Genomic DNA, 19,045 nt, shown 5'->3' with positions numbered 1-19,045 from the left:
TATGAACCAGTTATAGAAAAGATGGAAAGATACGAACCACATCTTTTTTGAAAAGGTGGCATGCATTCAATAAACCTTCTAACCCTGGGTCTCTCGGTGGGGAAGAAATGGAGAGACCCAACATGCAAAAGCAAAAGATTCCATGCCTCATTCATCACAAATCTTGAGTGAGCTTTCTCTGTTCCTTCTCAATTTCGGCTTTACAATGCAAGCTGCTGAGAAACAGGTCAAGAAGCTCTGAGAATGACTGCCATAATAAGAGACAGACTTTTACTGTGGGCAGTCTAAATCAGATTGACACAAACTCTTCAGCCGGTCAGTAATTAACCTTGCTTCCAAATGTTACTATGTGCACATAATAATTATTACTCAAAAGAATATTCTTTTTATATTTTTACATGGTACCAACCTCCAAGGCCCATAATAGTCTTTAGACACTTCATTAGTCAATTTCATTCTTTTATTTAAAAAATTTTAAGCCACAAATGTAAGGTGAGGGAAACAACTCCTACCCTGTCCTTTAAAGAGGCAGATAATTTCTAAGGGCCTCATATCCTTTAAAGAGGAAGACAGTTTCTAAGAGCCTATTTTAAGTGTGCTGTCCTCTGGAAAGCATGCAGAGACATTGATTCCATGTCCACTGGATCCTGTTTAATTATACCTCTTGCTGGAGTAAAATGGCTCAGGTCAAAATGACTTTAGAGAGATCAAGAGAGCTGAGAATAATCAATAATACTGGAGGTACTTCTAAGTGATCCTCTGCTGGAGAACCTGTGGCTGACTTGCAGAGGAAATGTGTAATATGCTCTACACATACTTGCTTCTTTTGTTTTCTTTATCATCAAGTACAGACTAAAATATTCTTCATATGCCCTTGCCCCCTCTACCTTTTCCGACTATTTCTGCTTTGTGCAATCTTAATATTTGGTCAGGAAAATTTTAGCACAGGTTAAGCAGGACAGGGCACTGGGATAGTATTTAATATCCCTCTCAAGAAATTTCCATTTCGGTTATGTACTGTACTAGGAAAAAAAAAAAACCAGGACATGACAGTTCACTCACAACAGTCAAAATCCATGCCAGGCCAACATAGGCTACTTACTGATTAAAGGAATGTAAGTGTTGATACCCCCTCTTCCTGATAGGGGCACTGCTGCATCATTGCCTAGGGACACATCTGCTTGAAAACTGGATGCTGATTGGATTTTTAAAAAATTAAAAAATGCAAAAAGATTAAAAAGGAATAGCAAATTGAAAAACAGCAGATGCTATTACAATTAAATAGCACAAGTGGAAACATTTACTTAAATACTACCTGCATATAACTCCGGACCATATACAGCTCCAACTACTGGGCTTAATTTCCAACCTGAAACACACAAAATGGAAGGTAAGCATTTAAGACTGCTTGAGGAAAGGGATGATCAGTGCATGTCAAGTTGGCTTCAGCCATCTCTGGGGCTATTTTTGCCTATTATCAACTTCTCTTTGGAATTCCAGCTTGGGGTTTATATGGGAGAGTAACAGTAGTAGAACTAGCACAGAGTGAAGAGATAATGAGGGGCTGGGGTTGGGGGGCTTGGCAGGAGTCATGATGTTGGGAGGAGGAAGATGGAGAGGGAATGAGAGGAGAAAAAATAAATAGAAATAAATCCTAGAGTTTGGTAAAGTGTTCTCACAGAATTACCCTGGATGACCTATCCTTCATTTAAAAAAAGAAAGAAGGCCGACTATATGTCACTCTGAACCACACTGTGATGCATTTTCTTAACCCTGTTTATTACTCTAGTTGTTTTAATAAAGGTATCCATGAGCTGAACTCAAATTCAACCTAGATCTTTGACTCCATGTTTGACTATACAATGCTAGTATTCCAGGTAAACTGAAAACTCGGATTTACCATTGGGATTTTATTGGGGTTCACCAACTAAAAAAGGAAAGACATGAAATAATAAAATTCAAGGTACATTCCCAACTTCAGTGCATATTTTCTGAGGCTTTAATGTGTAATAATCACCTTTAAGTTAATCAGACTTCTTAGCTAAAGAACACCAGAATACTGTGGAACGTTAGCTTAAATATTTATAAATATTGAGAGTTTCCAAATAACGTTATGTTTAATGTCAACTTTATTTCTTCTTTCCCTTTTTTATATTTATAGGAATATGGCAAGTATTTTTTAAAAAGGAATAATATATGATTGCTCACTGAGAGTGAATAAAAGTAGAATTCCGCATGAAAACTTTAATCAATATTAATTGAATTTTACATATATGCAAAAATATATTATATATTTTCTGGCTCATTTGTCTTTTTATATTAAGACCCTAGCATTGTGCCACACTATTCTATAAATACACGAATGAAAAGAAAAAGGCCAGAATTGGCCTCCTTTTTTTTTTTTGAGACAGTCTTGCTCTGTCGCCCAGGCTGGAGTGCAGTGGCGCAGTTTCGGCTCACCACAACCTCCGCCTCCTGGGTTCAAGCGATTCTCATGCTTCAGCCTCCCAAGTAGCTGGGAATACAGGCATGTGCCACCACACCTGGCTAGTTTTATACTTTTAGTAGAGATGGGGTTTCACCATGTTGGCCAGGCTGGTCTTGAACTCCTAACCTCAGGTGATCCACCCACCTCAGCCTCCCAAAGAGCTGGGATAACAGGTGTGAGCCACTGCGTCCAGCCACAATTGGCCTTTTCAAAAGAATTATTGAAATTACCAGATTTAAATGACTGTAAGCAAGACATTATTCAAGTGAAAACCCATTCACTCTGATTCAATCCAATCTCTTATTCATCATTTTATGTGCTCATAAAATGCAATGTCTCTTCAATATTCCACATAAAATTTTGGCAAAATCTAGGTTCAAATCCTACTTGAATTGTAAGAGCACAAATATTCTGCAACATCAAATTACACAAATACTGTGCAACATTTCTGCACAAATTAAGAGATTCCAACCAACCTAAATGAGAATGCTGACTGAGAATTCATTAGGAGGAACCCAACACATTCTTCTTAGGACCTTTAACACAATAGCAGAAGGTTTCTTGCCTACTAAACCTGAATATTAATTTAGAATAATATTTTAAAACATAACCTTTTTCTTTCCTACCAATGCCACTATTTCCTGAGCATTCCCTTTAAATCCACATACTGGGCAGGTACCGTGGCTCGAGCCTGTAATCCCAGCACTTTGGGAGGCTGAGGCGGACGGATCACCTGAGTCTAGGAGTTCGAGACCAGCCTGGCCAACATGGCAAAACCTCATCTCTACTAAAAATAACAAAAATTAGCGGGGTGTAGTGGCACACACCTGTAATCCCAGCTACTCTGGAGGCTGAGGCACGAGAATCGCTTGAACCCAGGAAGTGGAGGTTGCAGTGAGCCGATATTGCACCACTGTACTCCAGCCTAGGTGACAGAGAGACTCTGCCTCAAAACAAAAACAAAAATTAATATAATGGATGTATATTGATATGTTGTTAGTAATACTTTGAATATATTTAGTTTTAGAAAATTTACGATGTATTTTCACAGATGTCCTTTGACCTTCACAAAACCCAAAGAGGAAGGTAAAATAGATATCACATCTGCAACCTGAGGTCAATACTATACTTTTCTGGGTCTCATTTCCTAATAATAAGCTGGGAGGGTTGAGTTTTAATAACTTCTAGAAAAATCCTGGTGCCAAAAATCTGTGGTCTCAATTTAGAAATATGAAAACAGAATTAGGTTAAAAAACTGGTCCACTGTCACGGAGTAAATAATCAGTCAAACCTAGAAGGAGAATGTCTGTTTTCTGAATTCCAGTCAGAGGCTCTTTCTGTCACAATATTTCCCTTAGATGTAAAGAAAATTTGACATTCTTTGCCTCTCCTTTCTATTTTGTTTGAGTTTTTATCAAAATTGTAGAGACTTGTTTTCGTAAGAGCAGTGAAAAGAAAATAAGAGGTAATGTGGGAGGCAGTGGTATCATACTGATAAAAGGAGTAAGGAAAAATGCAAATTATGCTGATAAATTTGTATCATCTATGTGAAAAGCTGGGCTAAATATATTTATTGAAGACTATGGGATATAGTCAATACTGATACATTTCTCCTTGATTTAAGACATTATTAGCACATATAGCCACACCCTAGCAGTGGGTTCAAACTTTTTAAAAAAACAGCAGAGCCGGGCACAGTGGCTCATGCCTGTAATCCCAGCACTTTGGGAGGCCAAGGTGGGTGGATCACAAGGTCAGGAGATTGAGACCATCCTGGCTAACACGGTGAAACCCCATCTCTACTAAAAATACAAAAAATTAGCCAGGTGTCTCTACTAAAAATACAAAAAATTAGCCGGGTGTGGTGGCGGGCTCCTGTAGTCCCAGCTACTCGGGAGGCTGAGGGCAGGAGAATGGTGTGAACCCAGGAGGCAGAGCTTGCAGTGAGCCTTGACTGCGCCACTGCACTCCAGCCTGGGTGACAAGGCGAGAGTCCGTCTCAAAAAAAAAAAAAAAACCCAGCAGAAACTCCCCTCTTTATTCTAGATATTAGTAAAAGCTTGTGCAGAACCCTAAATTGCTCAGACTAAAGTACAGCTGAGACCTTAGGATTCAATCCATTTGGTTTCCTTTTTCTCTCCCAAACTGGCTCTGCAGAACAGTCTGCAAAACCACCACTGGGCTACAGATTAAATTTATATTCCATCTCATTCAGAGACCATGAGTCTAGATTAAATTTGGTAACTGATGTAACAAATTATTCATAGAAAATTTCCTTCTAGATGAGAAAAACTTATAAACCTTACTGTATAATACATAATCATGAAATAGAAAATGATACACACACAACCATACCCATGGCTGTTACTTCTAGGGCTAAGGAGAGCAACGGGTCCAGAATTATAAAAGTGATTAAAATATCCTCCTAACTTATTCCACTTATGCTCTGATGAATGAGAGTCAGAAGTAAAAGTGAGAGTCAGTGCGCATCCAGGGGTATTACGGACAAGTCTAACATGAAGAGCTACAGCAGCTGAAAAAGAAGGTGCTCAGGTGGGATCCAATTTGGGTTAATAGGCAACTAGATAGCATGTTTGCACTGTGTAAAAGATGAACTTTACTTAGAACATAACACCTTACTAACTAAAAACTTAGCTCAATTGTAATGACAAAGTTATATTGTAAACATAAAATACTCTCCCAGGTAAAGAGACTACTTCACAAACTGTCTTAAGACAGAAATAGATTCTTAGAAGTTTATAAAAACTTCGTATATTTACACAAGAATAAACACTCTTTCGAAGATGATTTATAATTTCTTACCATTTGCATACGGTGTGACCATCTTCTTATTGGTCATTACACGTGCTGTAGCATTATTCACCTAAAAATAACAAGGAGAAAAAAGGGCAGGGAAGAAGTGGACCACATTAGGGAACATAAAGTTGCACATCCAATAACAGAGTACTTACTTTAAAATTAAGTAAATTTCTGAGAACATTGATTTAAATAATTAACACAGCAATATAAAATATTAATATATAGTATTTTAATTAAAGTTCTTATCAAATGAGGATAACAAGAGTAAAATGAGTTTCTTGGTTTCCAAATATCAGTACTCCAAAGAAAATACATTTGCAAGATCTTTGGACATCTTTTAAACAGAGAAATCTCTGCACTACGGAAAACGCAGAAAAAAGTAAATAGGAAACAACTATATTAGCAATTCACTTTGAAGTTTGTTAATAAGACAGAGGCTTGCCACATGGGTTATGAAATAGATTGATGGAAAGGTGATAAAATAAATCTGATTTCACCTGTCCTAATGTTCAGCATTTTAAATTTGTCTGTCCAAGATTTTTACTGTCTGAGGTAAGTAAACAAATATAGAAACCTAAGATTCCCATGTTGACAGCCTTCAGGACCATTCTGAATTTTCTAGACTACATGGTCTATCAATTTAAGAACAAAGCTTTTAAGAAAGCCTTTAAAGTAGGCACTTAAAAGAATTGAGAAAATAAAGTGTTTATTTATTTTGTTTTATGGTACTCTCCACCCTCATTACAGAACTGCATATTTTAATGCATTCTCAGTGCTAGCGTAAGTACGTGTTACAAAGACAGTGCTGCTGAAGAAAAGATGAATGGAACTAAGATGCCAGCATACTGCAGCCCAGTGACAGAACCAGTCTCAAAGCTCTTGCAAGGAGGGTAAAGCCCCACCATAGAACTTGACTTATACTGTGTTGTCAGGTCATAAAACATGCCAATTGAAAAGAAGCATAAAATATAAATGTCTTATTTTTGCCTCTTCAAATTTACATTATGTTCAATTTGTATGGTAATAAATTTTTGTTATGAAAAGACCAATTTTAGGTAGAATTAGAACTAAAAAAACCTCTTCCTATGTCTTTTAAGATTTGTACAGTGATAATCCCCCATGTGAGGAAAGAGCTTGAAACTCCATTTACTCTAGTTTTGCCCACCAAATAATATAAACATTTCACATTTAAAAAGAAAGAATGGGATACAACAATGATGAGACTGAGAGCATGCAGTTAAAAAACACACACACACAAATAAAAGAAAGAAAAAACAATCAATTTTGGAAACAGGGGAGAAACTGAAAAGCAAGGTTCTCACAGACAAGGATTAGAATGGAGCAAGAGCTGAAACCAGCTGCTGGAGCAGAAAGCAACCAAGCACTTGAAAGGAAAAATGGCCAGAACCAATCAGAAACCACCAGTCAGCAAAAGAGACCAACAGCTGCGTGTAACTGAAGGGATGGGAAAGGAAGAATAGGGAAAGGGACAGGAGCAAGGATCTGGAAAAAGAGAATAAGGTAGGGAAAAAGAAAAGAGAAAGTCAGGAAGGGTGTAACGGGCAAAGAAAGAACAGTCAGAGCTACAAACGGGGGTTTAGGAAACAGGAAAAGTAGGGAAGGATGTAGGGGCAGGAAGTGCATTAATAAAACCAGCCAAACTGGAGTTCAGTAACTCTGAGTAAGATGTGCAAGGGGAAAAAAATCACCATGAAGTCAGTAATCAAACAGCTCAGACTGCTACAAAACAATATGTACATCCAAAATCCAGGCGGCATTACTCAACAGCATTGAAAATAAAAGGGGAAAGGAAAAGGAAGAGGAACAACAAGTCAAATCACATTTTGTAGTGTTAATGTGAGATGGCAGATGGACTTTTTCTTTCTTATTTAATTGTTTTGTAATTACATTTTTAAAAGCTTCTTCTCTAGTGCTTTTGTTCACTTACCGCCAACGGGCACCATCGCCAGCATTGTGTATAGTTACCATGGAAAGAGTGAGTCAAGTGAAGGGCCCTAAATGCTAAACCATTGGAAAGGAGGGGAAAAAAAGCAAAATATGCAGACATCTTACTCAAAATGGTGGCTTTTACATTTAATACTTTAAAAAATTGGGAAAGGGGAAAGGAGCCAGTTAACCTTCGATGTGTTATCAAAAAGGGCTGGTGAATACCAGGCAGTAGACTTAGTCACAATCACAGTACATTCGCCAGCCAGCCATCAAACCCCCTGTTTAAGAATTTTATCCATAAAAATTTAGATACCAAAATTCCTGGTATTAGATATATTTAAAAACTACATGAGTTTTGGATTATTTCCTCCCTCCCCACAATCTCTAGAATCTTCTATTCCGTGCTTATCATGCGCACAAAGAGGCGAACTGGCCTCCCAAGAGAAAGGATATTGGCTGGCCCCTTGATTCATTATAGAACGCAGTGTTATAAACTGGATAGTTTTTAGACAATTTAACATTAGTTTTGCTTAGGCCTGATCACAGGAATTCAGAGTACTGCAAACTGAAGCAAAGGAAAAAAATCAAGAGAGCAGAAGGATGAACATTTTGAAGGAAAAACATAAATGAAAAACAAACACACACACACGCACACACACACAGTCAAAATTAAAACCCCCAAACAACCAATAAATGAGGAGGGAGGCAGAAAGAAGTGTTACTTTTATACATTTTAGTGCAAGAAGGTGAAGAAGACAGAGATACAAACACACACACATGTGCACACGCACACATAAGACAGGGTTCCAAATGTGAAATAAGTGAGGCAATACGAAAAAAGAGAAATAAAAATATAAACCAGAAATTGAATTATTAAAGACATGCACCTCGATTTTACGGCCCTCTACCACGGTGCCGTGTAATTTCTCCCTGGCCCTGTCTGCATCAGCACTATTCTCGAAAGTTACGAACCCGAATCCCTGCATGCAGCGGGAGAAGGGGGGAAAACATGCACATCGTTATATTGAAATACTGATCTCTTGGTAAATAGAGAAAAAATATCATAGTATAAAACTGACATCAGCAACAACTCAGCAATAATCTCCCAAAGTCACATTTTTGGTCCATGCATGTTTGTAAAGGGAAATTAAATCCAATAAAAGAATAAAGAACTGTAATAATAATAATAAGTAACAGCAATGTAACAATAATAAAATAAAACATAAAGCATATGAGGCCAGACCAAAATTAAGGTACAGAGTTACTCGGGTCAAACTATTCAACCAAGAATCTGAAGATTTTTTAATGTCCTACCTTTCTCTCTCAATTCATGCTATTAATTTAATATACACGCCCCTTTATGTAATACTAAAAAAGACTTAATTAAATTGACTCTCTGACATCCCAAATCTATTATTTCCCAGTAACTGCTACATGAAATCTGACATTCAGGTTCAACATTGCATAATGAGATTTTTTTTTAAAGTAGGTCTAATCATTTTAGCCCCACGTTGCCTGTTGCTTATATCACTATGAATTCCTTTGGGAACAGGATAATTTAGGGCATAGTCGGTGTACAATTTTGTATGTACTGGGTGTGGGAGGGGAGAGCATTCATGCTTTTCTAAGCAAATAAAAAATCACTAAGCAGTGGTCAATTATAACTTTTCTTCAATGCCCATTTTAAATGACCAGATTCACAGAGTAAAAATATGTTCAACTGAATTTCAGAAAACTGCTAACCCAAATTTGCCTAAATTATTCATTTATTGATGTTTAATATCTGCTATTAAAGGTAGTAGTAACTTTCTATATAGAGAGAAAAAAGGAACAGTCAACAGGCAATGGGAATGAGATCTACATTAGTGACATCAGTTGTACACTATTCAGTAGAACAAGGATATCAGAAAACAGCAACGCAGCTGGTACAATGACTTAGGATTAATTTATTTGTTCCTTGCAAGATACTACAAAAATGCAGTGGAGCTTTAACTCATTAAGTAGACAAATCAGGAGACCAGGGAGTTGACTACCTTCACTCCGATGTTCACGTACTACCAATTTTAACACCAGGAGCATTTACTATATACTTAGATGACTTTCCTAAAACGATACTCACTTCATTCTAGGTGCTCTGTCCTTATTGTTCTACTCTGCAGCTATAATTTTACAAATAATTTCCATGCTGCTTATATCTGCAAAGTGGTAAAGTCTTAGGAGTTTCTGCAAAGTCTTCATTTGCCAATAACTTCATTGTCCTGCTAGCGTTTTTTGAATATTCTATTGTAGGATAACCTAGAATCCTTTAATTTTAACTGAAGTTCTGCCTAGCTGCTTAATAACATGAGCACACTTCTCTCTATATAAAACATGTTCTTAACTGACACGGTAAACAATGCGCGTTGCTCAATAAGATTTTATAAAAGCAACTCCATTGTTTTGAAGGATCTGATAACTCAGCATTCTAAGTGATTATGTGGGTGGGTGGCGTTTTGGAGAATTCCAATGGATGACCTCTACCCACGATTTGGACATCACAAATACCCTTGAAAGCGCAATGCTAAGCTGATAGAGATTTTAAAACATATGTTGCTTGGAATGAAATACTACTGGTAATTTCAGTTAATACTCTCCTAAAAAATGTATAGGTTTGTTGAAAATATCAACAGGAACATATTTTCATAAATGAAATTTTGATATCAACATTTACAGCCACTTTGACAACACATGGTATAAAAGGACACATTAATAATTAGTTATACCATTTGTCATCTACACTAGCACCTGCTGAAGACAAGCTGCCAGTTCTCTAATCCTGGTGAGTCTTCCAATAAGAAAGTCAAACTTTTAAAGAAAGGTCAGAGAGTGATGAGTTTTTTTTTTTTTCTGTTTAAATCTTTTGCCCAGTTTATTTTTTTTATTTTTATTATTATTATACTTTAAGTTTTAGGGTACATGTGCACAACGTGCAGGTTTGTTACATATGTATACATGTGCCATGTTGGTGTGCTGCACCCATTAACTCGTCATTTAGCATTAGGTATATCTCCTAGTGCTATCCCTCCCCCCTCCCCTGACCCCACAACAGTCCCCAGTGTGTGATGTTCCCCTTCCTGTGTCCATGTGTTCTCATTGTTCAATTCCCACCTATGAGTGAGAACATACAGTGTTTGGTTTTCTGTCCTTGCGATAGTTTGCTGAGAATGATGGTTTCCAGTTTCATCCATGTCCCTATAAAGGACATGAACTGAGAGTGATGAGTTTTAATATCATACTTCAGAAGCATTTTGGCTGTATTTCAACTGGTCCTCACAGTCATATATTCTATGACTTAGGTTAAATTAATACATTGTAAATTAATAGTTGGATTACTATTAAGTTATATGAAAACTAAGACCTAGGTTTTTGATACTAGCATTATGACTATATCTACACACCCACATACAAATATACATACTAATTTGTCTTCTTAAATATAACCATGAAGTAAAAAGAATAGACATGTTGGTTTCATTTTGAAGGTAAAGAAACTGAGTTAAACTGAGATTAAGTATCCAAGGATATCCAGCTAATGGTGAGGAAATTCTAAGCCTTTTCAAATCTCAGTTCAGTATTCTATTTACTAAACTCTATATTAGTCCTAAAATCCTTCTTTTTTTTTCAAATCTAATTGCTAAATATCTTCCATAACCTTCTTTTCTAAAATGTGTTGAAAGAACATTAGTGATACAATAACTGCATCCGAAACAATGGAAGGTGGTATGATGAGCACTGCAATTTCACAGTCAGCAAATGACAAAGTTTCACATTAATATCTGCTTGGATAAGATTTTCTCAATAATGACTAACATTCTGGAACAAAATTTCACTTTCAAATGTTTTAAAAGTGTTTCATAAAGAAAGATGCTTATACACCAGAGGATATGCGAATCAAGATACCAAAAATATAAAAATGAAGCAATCTTTATAAGCATCTTTTCCCTGGGGTGATAGGAGGAAGAAGGCCTTGTTGATGCTTTGGGACTCTTTAATATGAAACATAAAGGTAAGAGGATTTCTTTCTTTGCTTTGAAGATAAACCTTGCAATAGGCCAAATGATGGCTTCCCAAAGTTGTCCACATCCTAATCCCCAAAGCCAGTGAATATGTTACCTTACACGGCAAAAGCGATTTTGCAGATGCGATTAAGTTAATGATCTTGAGATAGAGAGATTATCCTGGATTATCCAGTTGGGCCCAATGTAATACAGTGGCCCAACGTGGCCACTGTACGTGTGCTTGTAAGTGAAAAGCGGACACAGGAGAGTCCGAATCAGAGTAAAGCAGCCTGAGAAAGACTTGACTGGCCATTGCTGGCTCTGAAGACAGAAAGGAGCTCTAGTCCAAGAAATCTAGGCAGCCTCTATAAGTTAGAAAAGCTGAGAAAACAGATGATCCCTTAGAGCCTCTGAAGAACCCAACACGTTGATTTTAGCCTTGTGAGACCCATTTTGGATTTCTGACCTCCAGAGCTGTAAGATAATAAATGTGTGGTTTCAAGCCACCCAATTTGTGGCAATCTGTTCAGAAGTCATAGGGAATTAATACATACCTCTTAGAATTAAAGTCCATGATTAGGAAGGTGAGAGGTATGACTAGAATTTTTTGAAGTACTGTTCTTAAATACTTTTCTCTCATGTTTAAACTTTAAACAGGTGATTTTCCATCAACCCAAACATGCTTCCTTATCTATCACATTCACAATTTAGTTTCAGTAACATGAACTCAGATCTTAAAACATTTTTAGAATACACTATTTCTTCAATAAAATTTAGCATTTTAGAAAAGGTGCCAGAAACTGTGCTAAAGATGTTCACAGATTATCCAGGTTTAAAAGTTATCAGTAGAAAAGTCTGCTTACATGAACTCATGTTTTGTCACTTCACTCTTAGAAATTGAATTGACATTAAGTTGGTCATTCTGATCTCTTGTTTTGGAAAAAAAAGTTAGTAAAATTATGTCTAAATCTAAAATATTTTCCTTAGAACAGCTTCCAAATGATCATAGAACAGCTTCCAAATGATCATACAACCTATCAAACACTGAACCAGTCTACGCAGGTATAATATATATAACAAATAGATTATATAATCTGTAACAAATAGATTTAATCTCAAATTCTGAACAAGAGGAAATATTTCAGCTATGTAAACAGATGGATAATTTTTGTTATCTAAACTTCTATTAATAAAACCAGATTTTAAAAAAGTAAACTTTTTAAATTAAAAAATGATTTTGACATGTTTGTCTACACTAGCACTGCAGACAGAAATATAATACAAACCACATATATAATTTAAAATTTTCTAATAACCACATTTAAAAAGTAGAAACAGGTGAGATTAATTTTAACAATGTATTTTATTTAACCCAATATATACACATATTATTAACATTTCAATATGGTATCAATATTAAAACATTATTAGTGAGATGCTTAACATTCTTTTTGTGTGCTAATTCTGAAATCTGGTGTCCATTTTACCCTTACAGGCACACCTCCGTTTAAACTCTCCAAATTTCAAGTGCTAAATGTGACCACTGTGCTGGGCAATGCAGGTCTCTACACTTTATACTCCTCTAAGTTCACAGTCCTCAGAGTCCTTCTATATTAAACATTTAAACACACCAGTGTTACATTACTGATTTACCAGGTATCTTAGCTGACTTCTGGAAATTGAAGAATGGTGTATTTATTAGTTGTATGGTTGTAGTTAAAACTTCTACAAAGTGTGACAGCAATTTCACAGCCTGCCTTGACATCATCGAGGACATATAGGAGCCAAGTAACTGTCACCTTTTTAGTCTGGCCTCAGACTGCAATAAATAACAAGCAATAGAATGAACATTGTAAAAATATTATTAAAATGTGTACAATTTTTGAATTTTTCGATCTCAGAAGAATGAGAAAGAAAATTTACCATGTAACTTTTAAGGGAGAAATCAAAAGCAGACGGATCTCCTGGGTATGGCCAGAACACAGAAATTAAAACATAAATAAAAAAATATATAAAACTAAAGCCCATAATGGTAACAGAAGAAAAAAAGAAAAAAAACTAAGCCCTTCAGAAACACATGCACTGTTAATTCAGTTTTAAATATAATAAAAAAAACCATTTCACTTCGACATTACCTATTAAGTTTTACTGAAAGTCACAAAGGCCTACTGTGACTTCCAAAAAAGTATTTTGATAATATTTTGAAAGAAATAAATAATTTCCCTTTGCATGAAATTAAAAGCCAGATAATAGGGAAAACATTACAGCAAATTACTTGTGTCTAAGGAATGGGAATAGAAGTTTTATCTCCCCTAACTACAGCCTAAACTTAAGCCCAACCTAAACCTAGATCCCCATTATTCCAGAAATCCACCTGAGAGAAGTAATGAGAACACGTTAAGTAAATATTTGCTAGAATAATTAGAATGTTACTAGCATAAAGAAAAGATAAATATTTAAGGTGATGGCTATCCCAATTACTCTGATTTGATTATATGAATGTATCAGATTATCACATATACCCTGAAAATATGTACATCTAATATCTATCAATTTTAAAAAAAGAAAAAAAATTGCTAGAAATCTAAATAATTATTGCTGGGCTGTATAACATTTGTAGTCCTTTAGCGGACTTAATAATGAGCACTATCTGAAGAGCTGAACAACTTCAACATATTCAATATTTTAATACATATCCATTCAAGAGACGATATACCGAAGTATTTTGGCAAAAATTTATAGAAAATGTAAATGTTACAATCTGTGTATTTCTTTATTTAATAAGCTTGATAATTATCACCAAAAATTGTTATGTGGTTGGATGATGGTGAAAAAGATGGTAGAAAGTCTGACCCACAATGGAATAACTTTTGAATAAAACAAGTTCTTAATCACTAAAAGTTTCTAGCAGAGAATGCAAGGTCAAGAATACAGGGGGTTGGACTAGGTGACCATTTTGGGTTATGTTTTAAGGTTCTATATGAGAAGACTAGAAGGATCCATGAGAATATCAGTAGTGCACATTTCTCTTTAATAAACTATGTATTTTTTTCTTTATACTTTTCATTAAGCATCATGTTTTCCTTTTCAAAGACTGCTTTTTTAAGACGTTACCCAAAGGATATACAAGAAGAGTAAATAGTTTATCATTCAAACTGGGACATTCTGAGAGAGAAAGGGGTCATTTATTAATAATTATGCTAAGATAACAGGTGTAAATTGGGGCCATCCTGGATAAGCCAGGACATATGCTCACTCTAGGCATTATCTTATTATTTGTGTTAATAATCTGTCGTTACTGGTGAAATCTGGAGAATTAATAAAGCTACATAAACTCATATAATAATTTTCTAGGTTCTATTTGAATAAATTAGTTAGTTTTTTGGCAGGAGTACCATTTTCCATCATATATCTTAATAGTACATTTTCAAAAGCCTAGTCTATCTCTGTTTCAGTGACTCAAAGAAACTTAGATACAGGTGATTCTATGTTTTTATAAAGGATTAGGGAGTAAAAAGACTGAAATTCACGTGAAATAATTTAAATATATATGTATGCATGTGTGTGCACAAATATGATATATATTCATTCTATAATCTAAGTAAGCCAAATCTAGAATATGAAGGCAAAAGAAGGAAAAAAGGAAAAAACTAGTCAACAACAAAGAAAAAACTACTATGGAGTAATTCCACTCTAAAGGCAAGCTGGAAAAAGAATAATACTGGCAGACAAGGAGGGCATGAGCATGGCAGTGGAACACCATTTACTTATGTTTTCAAATGGGTATATCCTAAAACCCTGGGTGACGGTCTTATTATACAAAATAAGATATGGTATGGAGTTGCTTTTTGCTTTGGAACAATTTGATTAAACACTGTTTTACATTTAAGTATTGCTATCTTAGAGTTATTTTGTGACTAGTTTTTCCATTACTGCTCTAAAAAAATTCAATAAAGCTAATTTCTGTACAGAAAAGTACTCTGTTTAAAAGTAAGAGGAACTCTTAACTAAACAATAGGACTATATAAAGCCTCCTTTTCTCTGGTTCTTTTCAAAATACGCTGTAATTTTACAGTCAACCCCAAACATATAAAAGGGATTAAGAAACTAAACTTAATTCGCAAAACAAAAAGTGCTCATTAATTTCTCTTAGGTGGATCCCAGAGGAGGCATCTATGGGTTTGATTCCAAAATAAATCTCTATTAGGAGCCTCAGAACAGTTCCAAGGGCATCCATTCCAGCAAATAACTTTAGGTAGCAGTTAAGAAAGCTTTGAAGGACAAAAACAAGGTTTTGTATCAGTCCTTGAAGGCAGATTCAGGGCAATTCTGAATTCTGTGCTTTGTTTTTAAAACATTTACCAATTAGTACACAGTCTATGCACCCTTTAGCAGCCCAGAGAAAAATAGGGCAGTGAGGACACAGCATCAAGCTGACAGAAGAAGCCTATGCTTTTAGATTTCTCAAAGAGAAAGCTCATGTCATTACTTTCAAATGAAAGTTACATGGGAGAAGTAATTGGATCAGGTAAATTTAAAAAAATGTGGGGCCAGGATGCGGTGGCTCACACCTGTAATCCCAGTACTGTGGGAAGCCAAGGCAGGCAGATCACTTGAGACCAGGAGTTAAGACCAGCCTGGCCAACATGGTGCAACTCTGTCTGTACTAAAAATACCAAAAATTAGCCAGGGGTGGTAGTGTGCGCCTGTTATCCCAGATACTCGGGAAGCTGAGGCACAAGAATTGCTTGAACCCAGGAGGCGGAGGTTGCAGTGAGTCAAGACTGTGCCACTACAACTCTAGCTTGGGCAATAGAGCGAGACTCTGCCTCAAAAGAAAAAAAAAAAAAAAAAAGAAAAAAGAAAAAAATTGGTAGCAGGCAAATCCTTAAAGTCAATGAAAGAAGCCTTAAGAAAGATCAATTTCCTTTGCTTCACAATAATTCAAACAAATTATTTTCTTGGTAAGGAGCAAGTCGTCAATGTCTGATGAAACTACATTGGCCTTCTAGTTGTTAGACTCTAGTTAAGAATATTTTAAGTACATACACTTACAACTAAAAATATTTAAAACTACCTCAGATAGTAGTTTACAGAGTGGCCAATAATCTCCACATATTTATTTTACACTCATGTGCTTCTTATCTCTAAACCACTGTCATTTTCCCACCGTGTAGCTAAAAAAGATCACACAAAATAAACACAAACAATGCAACAAAGGAACAGAAATCCATTGTGAGAAAAATTATAAGCATAAATAGTTTACTGGTTGCAGTCTGAATAGACTTCACTTTAAAAAATACTTACCAAGTGCTGGAGAAAGCTCTCTATAGGCATATTAATCATTTTTGTTTTAACTGAAAACTGGAAGCTTAGAGTATAATTACCTCTTTAATAGTTAATAAATAATTGTTATAGTCAGAATTAAACACTTTTAGTGTTGATACATTCTACAAAGGAAGGGAATAATAGTAAGTAGCATTAGAACAGCACATACATTTTTATGTGTACAGATGGGGGCAGGAGGTATATAAACTCTTATCAATTCCCAAAGTATGGTGAATTTGGAGTATGAAATTGGAGAGGTAAATATTAACTCATTTATTGGCTTTATTTAGCTTTCCCTCAAATTATATGTTTAAGAGATTTAACCATAGCCAAAAGCTATTTTCAAAGTTCAGCAGAGATGACCAAATGAAAATTAACTAAAAAATTGCTCTAACCTAACAAATGAAAGTAGCAACAGCAAGGTAAATATTTATAGGCTTGGCTATGGCTGATGGTTTCAGTAGGATGTATTTCATTTAATAAGCAGTGAGAAAACTCTCAAGTAACATGTCCAAATACTCAGTTCATCAAATACTTTTTTTTTTTTCACAACACCACTGTAAGTCTTTGCCATTCCCTTGTTCCTAAAAACATTGCTGTTTTTTTTAATGCATGGAAATTCTAAATCATACAGATTGGGAATTTAAAATAGTAAATAGGGGAAATAATTTTTTTTTTTTTTGAGACAGTCTTGCTCTGTCACCCAGGCTGGAGTGCAGTGGCGCAATCTCGGCTCACTGTAACCTCTGCCTCCTGGGTTCAAGTGATTCTCCTGCCCCAGCCTCCCGAGTAGCTGGGATTACAGGCATGTGCCACCATGCCCAGCTAATTTTTGTATTTTTAGCAGAGACAGAGTTTCACCATGTTGGCCAGGCTGGTCTCGAACTCCTGACCTCAGGTGATCCACCCACCTCGGCCTCCCAAAGTGCTGGGATTACCAGGCATGAGCCACTGCGCCCAGCCTAATAGGGGAAATAAATTTTAATTAAAAATTTCAGTTCTTACATAGAACACATTTAGAGGAAAATACACATAAAAGTACACACTTACTACTTTCATTCTTATGCAAAAAAATCTAACTCACTGTATTTGTGATTTAGGTGACTCTACATCCTGAGGATTGCCTATGTGGGTAGAACTTAAGGAAATCAGTTCATACTGAATTCCTCAGTTATGGCTCACTCTGTTTAAGTCTTGTCACAATTTTCAAAAGAGACTGCAAGTTAACTGAATAATCAAAACATTAAATTTGTTCTAAGTATGCTGTTTTGAAGTTGGATTTTGGCTGAATTGTTCTGACAGAATTCAGAATAGAATTCTCGTAGAATTTCACTTTTTTTTAGTCTTTGCACTTTTCCTTTAAACGGAGAAAGCTGAGGCTGAATTTAAGGCTCATAAAGCACTGTCATCTCCTACATCCTGTGTTCTTTACGTCCCACTCTTCCCTCAACCTTCTCTGCTTCTTACTTCATCACCCCTCCACCCCCATATAAGGATCAGAATAAAGTGTGGCCATGTGGTAGCTTATTTTTAGAGATAATCTAAACCAAGGTGGATAATTAGGATACTTTTATGCAGGCTTGAAAACAGCTTATGTTTTCTGAATACTTGCTATTTAAAATAACATAAAACTCAAAAAGAAATCAAGCACACTTGACATTGAAATGGAGCTTACCTTAGAGCCACGTTCATTAAAGATTATTTCTACATCTAGGATTTTGCCAAACTGCTGCAGAGATAAAAATAAAAACATTTACTTATGGTCAGGTTTTTATCCACATATTTTGTTCTCTTCTGAAATGGGAAGAGTTTATTTTTCTTCTTCTGTAAACTACTTATTTAACTTCTATGTTTGTATTTGTTAGTAAGTTCCAATACCAGTTTCTGATTTTTCCTCGTCGCTGAGCTGACAGTTTCTCCTTTCGCAGTTCACTCACTCAGGCAATTTATCCACCTCTAGGTGTGGAAGCTGTTGTCCAAAGCTATTCACAGTGTTAGCCCATTAGACACTTCATGTGGACAAGAACTTGGAATTTTCCTAACTACATCTCTTAGTTTTTAAAACAGTCTCAGATTTAAAAAGCAAATCCTAGTAAGTAGAATAATATACTACAGAAGGCTGTTCCCCTCCTATTTTTTATACAAGCAAAGTATATTCACTATATAAAAAGCAGAAAATATGAACAAAAGGAAAAGGGAAAACAGAAAATAAAGATCATCTGCAATCCTATCATCGTAATGTTTTAGTACACAGCATTCCAGGCTTTCCCTCAGGCATGTAGAGATAAGTAACTATAGACATCAGATGCATTCTATAATTTGCTTTAAAAAAAAAAAACAAAAAAAACATAGAGTCTTGAACTGTCACCCAGGCTGGAGTCCAGTGGCACGATCCTGGCTCACTGTAACCTCTGCCTCCTGC

The 19,045-nt window shown here is 35.7% G+C and overlaps 1 protein-coding gene across 31 annotated transcripts in view; it reads right to left on the bottom strand.

The window, feature by feature from the left end:
- Window positions 1-19,045, bottom strand: part of RBFOX2 (RNA binding fox-1 homolog 2) — a 290,938-nt gene that overhangs the window by 21,281 nt on the left and 250,612 nt on the right. For 27 of the 31 annotated variants that reach the window (XR_004030927.1, XM_030815643.1, XM_030815639.1 and 24 more), the window contains 5 exons: window positions 18,299-18,352; window positions 8,146-8,238; window positions 5,312-5,372; window positions 1,316-1,369; window positions 1,103-1,195 (listed from right to left, as the gene is read on the bottom strand). Coding sequence is in view for 30 of the 31 variants with exons in the window: in XM_030815643.1 (XP_030671503.1) it covers window positions 1,103-1,195; window positions 1,316-1,369; window positions 5,312-5,372; window positions 8,146-8,238; window positions 18,299-18,352 (355 nt within the window). In the remaining variant the exon portion in view is untranslated. The remainder of the gene's footprint in view (window positions 1-1,102; window positions 1,196-1,315; window positions 1,370-5,311; window positions 5,373-8,145; window positions 8,239-18,298; window positions 18,353-19,045) is intronic. The other 4 variants (XM_030815647.1, XM_030815649.1, XM_030815657.1 and 1 more) reach the window with 1 other exon arrangement.

This window comes from Nomascus leucogenys, chromosome 7b (genome assembly GCF_006542625.1).
Source record: "Nomascus leucogenys isolate Asia chromosome 7b, Asia_NLE_v1, whole genome shotgun sequence".
NCBI lineage: Eukaryota > Metazoa > Chordata > Mammalia > Primates > Hylobatidae > Nomascus > Nomascus leucogenys.
The sequence above is the reverse complement of the archived record's forward strand: the minus strand, read 5'-3'. Positions and strand labels throughout refer to the sequence as shown.